This window comes from Sander lucioperca, chromosome 10 (assembly GCF_008315115.2).
Source record: "Sander lucioperca isolate FBNREF2018 chromosome 10, SLUC_FBN_1.2, whole genome shotgun sequence".
Taxonomy (NCBI): Eukaryota; Metazoa; Chordata; class Actinopteri; order Perciformes; family Percidae; genus Sander; species Sander lucioperca.
The window spans coordinates 37,092,111-37,101,668 of record NC_050182.1 but is presented as its reverse complement, the minus strand read 5'-3'; the positions used below and the strand labels follow the sequence as shown (position 1 = coordinate 37,101,668).

The window sequence follows — 9,558 nt, the reverse complement described above, 5'->3', positions numbered from 1 at the left end:
CGAACGCATGATTGATTAACGACCTTTAAATTCCCAGGTGTCGCCAGGGAGGGATGTTAGATGAGAAAGAGCGAGCAGAGCTAGAGAAACATCACAGATGACTGCGGATTCTGCACGGCGGGTCGTCTCTCCAGCCTCTCCATACCAGCCCTGCCTCCTGTAAAAGGAGTGGCTATCTCAGCATTACAGTTTGCTGTGACACACACACACACGCGGGCGACTTTATTTGTTTTGGCTGGCGATAACCTGCAGGACACTGCAGACTGAAGCACCGGCATTCATGGCAGTTTGACAGGCTTTTACGCATTGATCCAGCACAGCAGGAAGGTAAGACAATACAGAAATTCTCACTGAAGCTGTGTGTGTGCATGGGTTTGGGTGAACAGTTCAAGTAAAACTGGGAGATTATAGAGACGGGAGAGTAGTCTAGTAGTGTTAACTTGCTTTACTGAGTCATCCCATTATTCATAAATTGGTGTGCGTTTGGGATCAGTTTGTTGCAGGTGCATCAGGCCAGTAGTGCAGGTTCCTGGAGTCCTGAAGGTGCCCAACAAAAGTATGCATAATTGCACCAGAGCCCTGAATAAAATGTCTCAATTAGAAAGTAACATGTTCTAATCATAGTTGCCACTCCTACTACAATTCCTAAATAAACAGACAATTTCACAGTTTACTGTCAACAACATGTCAGCACAAATATAGTGACAGCTATCTTATCACATGTAGGGCTAGGTAAGGGCCTACTAATAATGAGACTCAGACTCTGACATTACAAAAATTATGAGCCAATTAGTAGACTTGCTTTTACTGTAATCCTGCAGCAGCGGCAATTCATTTCTGTGTGTCATTCCTGTGTGGTAGATACTGCAGTATGATAATGAGGCACACTGTGTCTGAGAACCTGGTTACTGTTTTGTAATGACATCATGACCAAATGCTAGCTGGACTGCCAAACATTTACAAGTACAGCATGATAACTTCACCAAAGACTCAACTCTGAACTGTGACATCAATAGGGTAGTGCTATCTCCTACGGCAACAGCCATATCTTACAGTGGGTTTGTCATTGTCTAACGTTGGCAACAGAAATATTCTTTGACTCAAATGGTTTAATAACATGTATTTTCCAAGTCATCGTTGCTGTAGTTAAGTCAAAGCCTACAGGTATTTCGAGCTCTCTTGAAATATTTCTTCTGACAGAAAGTTAAGTGGTTGTGTCATGAGGTGACAGATAAAGTGTCATGAGGTGTAAACCTAAGAGAGCATTCCAGGAAACACCACTTGAATTTATTTGGCACATATACAGACAGTGTTTATGACTGCTGAGGACTCGTGCAACTACTCACAGGGTTTCCCCACAGCACCCAAGCCGTTTTGGGCACCACGTAATGCAAATGAATGTGAAATCAATGTGAGCATCAAAACTAACTAAATGACTTTTCTCAGTTCTAATGATTGTAGTTGGTCCCCAGTGGACATTTTTTGTTTTGTCTTTAAGCTTTTTAAATATTATTATCTGCTCTCGCATTTCCTACTTTGTAGACACACATATGGTAATAATAACGGTCCAAATTTTTTTAATTAAAAAGCTTAACATTTTCTTGAGGGAGGATCCCTAAACCCCCTCACCAAACATGTGCACCTAAGGCTTCCACATACCTAGGGAAAACACTGTACTCTGTGTCGACTAGCTCAGGTTTATCAGTGTTAGGTCGTATTTTCACTAAGCCAGGAACATTGCCAGGGTGTGTGTGTGTATATACCCTTGGCTGTGTGAGGTCTGGTCTCCACACATATTTGTACACACCTTTTAACGTTTCATGGTTGAATGCACTTGCCTTGATATCAGCCACTGTGGGTTTTAACTGCAAGCAGGACAATTTTCTTGAGGATTTATTCCCTTTAGCACTACACACAATGTGCTGTGCAAGACATTAATGGGGAATAGGATGGGCATGATGTCATATATACTCAGTTGTGATAGTTGACACAGGTTCTACTGTTCTATTTATACAGTATCTGATGCTGTTGCACATTACTGGTAAATATTTAACCTAAGTTCAAAGGTCAGAGACTGAGCAGATGGTCATAGTGAGTGATTGTCAGCAATGTAAAGCAGTGTTACGCAGTGTTGACTTAAAGGGAAACTCCACCAATGTTACACATAAAATATGTGCATACGTGGAAAATAAAGTTGTATAAAGCCTTTGTGACTCCAGGGGGAGCTGTACGAAATCTGATTAAATTGCCTCAAGTGATGTCACTTGAGTCCGCGGTTGGGGGCAGTTGGTTGTTGGTTGGGGCTGGAGATTACAAGTTTGGAAAGAAAAAAGATCTGGGGGTGTGGCGTTAAAGTCAGGGTTGGTAAAATGTGAAAAATGTTGAAAAGCTAGCAAGATTTGAAAGTAGCATCTCCTCGGGGCTCCGTCTAAATAGTTACCAACCCTGCCTTTAAAGCAGTGAGCTTACCAGACCTCTGTAGCCTGCTCCTCATCCCTGCTTGAGGCTAGCAGCTCAAGGCTACATTAGCCGGTACTAGCATAACACACCTGAATCTCCACCTGAACTGTTGGCGTTCTAGTTGCATTGTGGGCAATGTAGGTGCCATGTTTTGACATTAGGGAAAATAGATGGAATAAAAAAAATATCAGTGGAATAATCTCTCTCTCTCTCTAGAAATGTATTACTTTACTCATCTCTCATCCCCTGACCAAAGTCCACATAGGAAGAGCAAAACAAGCCATGGAGGTGCAATGTAACATCTGGTATTTTGCATGAGCGTGTGAAGGTCCATACAGTGCTGTTATCATGGTCATGGAGCCTCACCCTGCTGTCATCTCCACACACCGCCAATGATATGTCACAGTACATTCTGTGTCTAGCCCCGCATTTTGCATTTTATGGCACTCTAATGTTAAGCACTTTGAGTTTATCTTGTTATACATTTCAATGGCAGTTAAGCATTAGAAGAGTGAGATCACAGCACACGAGAAAGCCTGACGCGACAGCTGACCCTGGCTGCTTTAGTGAAGCTCTTCTAGACCTCGGTTTCTGCCCCTTTAGATTAAAGAGTCAGTGGTTTAATGATTAGCCGAATACTTGCCTAGAGAATTTAAAGTTTTGCAGTGTTTACATAGTTTTAGAGGCCTTGGACACCTAATTATCACTATTGGCAAACTACTGTACATTAAATGCTAACCAGAATAATAAGCATGACAGTTACTGCTCCGACTCCTCCAGCTTTTCTCAAACTCTGACTTTTAATCTCTTTGGTAGGAAGGTGATGGCGAGCCGTAAAGACAGACGCAGGGAAACCCCAGTGGAGGAAAGCTATGGAGAGAGCAGCAGCGTCCCCTGTCCTGGAGACACCCTACCCTGGAACCTGTCCAAACACCAGCGGGTCAAACGCTCCAAGTCATCCTCAGGGGAAGTTCTGGATCCAGCAGAGAGGGCTGTCATTCGCATCGCAGGTAGGATTGACTATAACTGCGGCGTTACTCTCACACACGTGATATGTTGCGTACATGTACTCATTGATGCAGTGTGTTAAGTGTACTTAACTCACTTTTAAAGGCCTGGTTAGAGAGTGGCACAGCAAAATTCATCCTGTGTCCAAGCTGGAGGTAGGGGTCAAACACAGGCCTAATTGATGGACTACTGTAGCTCACTAGAAAGCCTGGAACATGCTTTGTTTATTCCCCCCTATTCTCGCATTGCCAGACCTTCCTCCACAGCGCTGCGGAGGAAGGTCCGCATTCCAGGATGGGAGACAAACGTGCTCTGGTTTATTGCCATGTCTTTAAACCAGTCACAATTGTCAGCGTCGTGCAACAGAAAACTCAGAGTGGACAGATAGTCTAGCTAGCTCTCTGGATTTACCCTGCAGAGATAGAGAGAAGAGCAGTTAACCAAAGTCTTCATAAATCGACCTACGTAATTTCCCCCTGGCATTTTGGTCTCAGGATTGAACATTATGTCATTCAATAAAGAGTTAGTGAAGAGGGACAGGGAAAGCACTCTGAGCTAGCTAGCCTGCTAACTGTCATTTAGCAAGCTCATTAGTCGTAAAGGGGACAATAAGATAATTTCATTAAAAAAATACATTTGTAGCTTTTCTTCCTGTTTTCTAACTGTCTGCAAACCATCCCTCTTTCATGGAGCAGTTTATATTCTGATAGAAGACGGTTCAACAAAAGTGGATGGTGCGACACAGCTTATAAACTACAAAATTCCTCCATTTTGGACACTCCATTCTCTCAAAGCACTTGCTATTGGTCAGTGGCGCGATCAGCAGCACACATCTGCTGTGTGTGGTCACTTGTCCAACAGACTTGAGACTTTAAATCAAAAGAGGTCAGTGAAACAATGCTTTTAAGCTTAGTGTTCATTTATTTTTTTAAAGGGGAAACATTCCACACAGGGACAGTTGGGACATGTGAGCGAGTGTCTTGAAGAATAAAAGGAAAATTTTGTGACATAACAGGACTAATGTTGATTTTAAAACTTGTTTCACGCGCATCAGTGAGCGTTGTTTAGTGGAAAGCTGACTGTTCACTCCTTTGAAAATAAACCTTCATGAACGGAGATGAAAGCTCATTATTCATAATGTTGACTCTTATGAAAAGCAATTGAACATTCATTTATTAATTACGTCAGGGCCGTTGTCCTCTGTGGGAATGTCCTTGTTTGCATTCTGGGTAGAGCTTGTTAGACAACTTGACATCAAATGGTGGAGCTGAGTTTGAGATATTGAGCACTAAATACCACAGGTCACATATCGTACCTGTATATATTTTGGTGTAATTGTGCTTTTGTGTGTCTTGAAATTAGGGCTGCTCAATTATGGAATAAATCATAATCACACTTTTTTTGGTCAATATTGAAATTATGATTATTTAACATGATAACTCATTGACTTTTGGAAAGATGTTGCATTTATTGAACTTCAAAAACAGTGACACTGCGCTAATTTTTAAATGCAAGCAGATACTGTACCACAAACAGGGCCTCGCAGACTATTGGCTGAGTCAGTCATCCTTCAGTAAGGGGCGAGAGTGTGTGCAATATGGTATGATGCTCTTTTCTATTGTAGCCCTACTAAGCATTTTAATCTGGCTTGACCTGTCCATTGCAACTTTAAATACCAGGTCACTAAGGAACAGTTAACATTGTAAGTGACACTGTAAGCAAAAAGGAAACAAAACGGAACACGTGTAAGATATTTGTTTCCCCTGCAGACTGCTTATGGGTTTTGCCACCTGAACAGGATATACATGTCATACATTAAGGCAAGGACAGGGCAGTAGCAAAAGACTATAGTTTTCCATGTGTGATGTGTGGTTGTTTTTGCTCGAACTAAAGACTGGGATCCTGTCCAATTCAACTGTAGGGATGCTGGAAACACATTATTTATTTACACTACGGATTAGCACTGCTATTGCTCTGATGTGCCAGAGGCCAAGTGTTAGCTACATATACACAGCACATCGCAGTGAAGACTTCATGTAATACTGGCTGCAATAATCAATCAAAGACATTTTATTAGAAATGCCAAGTCATTATCAGTCCCACTTCTATAACATGATGCGATCTGTATAATGGAACATTTCTCGTTAGGGGCCGAGCAGCGAAGCGTGTATTTGCATGTATTATTATTCTTCTTGTTCCTAAGAAATCCATGTTACCATGCACGAAAACTCAACAAACTTTGCACACAAGTCCAGTCCTATGCCAAACGCAATCATTGCAATTTGTGTGCTAATTGCCCTGATGGTGGCGCTACAACAGCCATTAAAATTTCTAAACTTCAAATTCATAACAAATCAACCGTACACGCTACAACGTTGCAACTTATGCCAAACTGTAGCCCCAATAGAGCAGAAACTGTACACTGCTTTTACATAGTGGCAATTTTGAAGTCCACCACTCTACGTTTTGCAAAAACTGCAAAACTTCTTAAACCTATCTCCTCCCACATTTTTGTTTCAATTGACACCAAATTTGGGCAACTTCATCTTCAGACTGTTCTTGACGAAAATAGTATTCAGATTTTCGATTCATCATAAAGTGAGCCCACAGTGCTTTAAAACATTTTACTGCATACAGTAGTATAAACAAATCCTGCAATTTCTTCCAAATTAAATGTTTGATGTTCATGGAAAAAATTCACAACATCTGAAGATCACTGTAGATTTGATGTGCAAAACTTCAGAATTTTATTTCAAAAAGGGTGTCCTCATCTACGCATTGCAGTCAATGCAAAATAAAGCATCTTTAAACATCAGTTTGGCATTTATTGACCTTTGTGAAAATAAATTACAGGCATATGTTGTTTTAACCAAGTGCACTTCACAATTCTCAGAATTGTCTAATGGGAAAATAATTTTTTACAGCAGTTTAAAATCCAGCATTTTAACACAGTCCTGCTCCTTGTCTACTAGGTGTTGGGATGTCACTTAAGACATCACCCAGATAATAGCTCCCTGAGATCAGAAACTGCCTATGGCCTCAAAGGTCATACACATACCTAATCAGGCAAATAGCTAGAGGAGTCATCACCTGGATAATAGCTCACTGAGATCAATGTTTGCCTTTGAATCCGAAGATTGCGAGTTCAAAGCTCAATGGTCATAATGATACATCTTACACAAAATCAGCCATTGTGCTTTGGACACCTTCCCTGTGAGTTTAAAATGTTCTGCCATGACCATCGCTGCGGAGCAGCTATAATTTGATATCTGAAATCACCCGGAGTGATATAACTGTTATGATGGTGTCAATGCTATTAACAATGCAATGCAGAGCCTCTAACAAAGTTGAGCTCAACAGGCTGATATCATCAGACTATTGTGGCTTTTCACAGATATATTAGTATCAGCGTTGGCAGATATGCAAGAATAAATTACATTACATTACATACACATTACATAAATTAAAAAATGTATTTGAAGTAATTTCGAAGTGGCGTTGCCATTACGGCAACAGTCCGTGTAATAAGGCAGGTCAACCCAACATCTGCACTGAAATAATGAAGAGATGATTGGAAAATGATGATGGACATCATCAGCATCAGGGCCAGAACCAACACACTGAGCTGAGGCTGAACAGCCTTTTCCTGATGCTGTGAGACTGATCAATTCTGCATCTCACTGAACCAACTGCTGCTACTATAACCTTCATTGTTACAACTCAAAACATTGCTGCACTTTGAGGTATTTGGTCCAAAATATCCTGATATATGATTTTCTCCATATCGCCCAGCTCTACTTTGGACCTTACAGTCTTTTATATTTACTAGTGCGTTACCCATTTGAAGCACATGTCGGCTCGGAACGGGCCGATTGCCTGGTTCCCAGTATTTTTTTTTTCCACACATGTATTGTGTAAATTCTCACAAACAACATGTGACACAAAATGCAGTTATAAAACACTTGCTTCCCAGTATTGCTGTTTGCAGCGTTGTCGGGCCTGTTGGAAGTGTTCTCGAGAACCACTCATCCAGCAGTAAATGGTGAATATTGCCTTTCCACCTTACCGGACATAGCCCTTTACAATTGGCCTTTCATTCATCCATTCACATACACCCATGGTGGCTCATCTCTCTTGCGGCCACCACAGTCACCTCTCTCTGTCACAGTAACAGTAACAGTGTAAGGAGCAGCAGCGAGCCTACGGGCCATGCACGGCGCTCCAGATTTGTCGCTAGTCACCTTTTTGGAAAAAAAGTTGCTAAGGGGTCTGAAAAGTCGCTAAATCTAGCGACAATCTCTGGCAACACTGCCCCGTCCCCACTGCTGTACAAAGGCTCGTACAACAGCGTGCTGTGTGTGACGTCTTCTGCGAATGCAGGATCGTTTGAAAGAGACACACACACGCGCATACACACACACACACACACACACACGTTCCTTGATTTATAGTTTTTATACTTCTCTACTTTCATATTATATTTAACTGTGTGCTTTTATTACCTGCTTTTGTATTACCTATTTTATTATATTTTGAGTTTTCTCGAAAGGGATTTATTTCCCTTTCACACATGACATGTGGAATGACAATACATATCCTTATCCTTCTCATTGACACAAACAGTATGCCTGGTAAACATGTTTATTTGTCTGACATTGTAGTGCAGAAATGAGATGTACAGTAATCCCACTTTATGTTGTAACGTGCAAATTTTCAATGTGCCATTTTTAGCACAATGAGTCTTTGATGGAGTTTGGAATGCTGTGCTCCTACAATAGGCCTGCGTCCACATCCTGTACTGCTCTGCCTCTATCCATTAGAAGGCTAGGTCAGGCTGTGTCAGCACCCATGGGCGAGGCTGAGCTTTTGTTGTGGGCTCTGCTGACTGACTAACTGGCTGCTACAGAATCCCTGACTGTATATATGTAGATGAGCATGTGCTCGAGGGCTAGAAGGCTCTGTTTCTTTGTTCTAGCTGCCATTTTGGAAATGCAAGAAACACATTACAACAACAGCGACTTAATGCACTGATAGTTAACCAACTCCACCTACCATCACCTCTAAAGTTTACTAACCAACACATTATATCTTGTTTGTTTAATCTACACAAAGACAAAATCTAAAAACAGCTATTTGTGTTTTTTTACGAGGAGTTATGTGCTGGGCAATTTTTTGGCCGGGCATAGTGTCTTTCTGGAGTCTTGTTGTCACAGGTAGGTTGCCATGTGTAATGGGTACCGGCTTGGCACCCGTTAGGTTATTGAGATAATCCTGTAACAGCAGGAAAAAGTACACAGAAAGAAGTGAGACAGGACGACGTGTTGTTCTTTCTCCATTCAACTGGATTATATTTATTTCTCGCATGAATACTCTTCTCTCTGTTATATTATTTTTGCATAAATGCACTGGTCAAAACCAGATATAGCTCTTACAGCTCTTAACAAGAAAATGTAGCGGTACATAGACCAATTTACACCTGTTACATTACTACAAAACATACTCATTCCTCACTGACACAAATAAAACCCTTTTCTATACAAAACATGTCATATATGTCTGTCTTTGTATATTATACCTTCACTGAGACTACTAGTGCAATATACTGTACAGTAACACGTCAACCTCATTAAGGTGTGTCTAATGTGAATACTTTCACCATTTCTCTTAGTATTTATTACTAATTATAACAGAAGAGACTGAGTTTACATCTGAGATCGATCAACACACTTCAATAGTAAAACATTTACCCATTAACTGCCTAACATAAAGTAACTCCGTGACCCAAAATACATGAGCAAGAAAACCTGATAAGACAGACATAACACATTACACACAGGCCCAAAATACACACAGACATGCACAAACAGGATCTTATACATGCACAAATGGAGAGATGTCAGAGTGCTCTTTTTGCCGTTTATTTGTCAGGGACAATACATGTAGGCATTGTTACATCTAAAGTGCAACCAATGTTTGTGGGATATAACTAATAAATATTGTAAACTATATTTTTCTCTTTTGCTTCTCTCCTTTGCTATTTGCTGCTGAAGTCATACGGCCTCCCAGTGTACACTCATTCTCAAAGCAGTG

At 41.0% G+C, this 9,558-nt stretch overlaps 1 protein-coding gene across 1 annotated transcript in view; it reads left to right on the top strand.

The window, feature by feature from the left end:
• The first annotated feature begins 201 nt into the window (after nucleotides 1-201).
• LOC116035271 (plectin-like) overlaps nucleotides 202-9,558 on the top strand; it is a 212,729-nt gene continuing 203,372 nt past the window's right edge. The window contains exons 1-2 of the mRNA XM_031278275.2: nucleotides 202-327; nucleotides 3,277-3,470. Coding sequence (XP_031134135.2) covers nucleotides 3,284-3,470 — 187 coding nt within the window. The 5' untranslated portion in view covers nucleotides 202-327; nucleotides 3,277-3,283. The remainder of the gene's footprint in view (nucleotides 328-3,276; nucleotides 3,471-9,558) is intronic.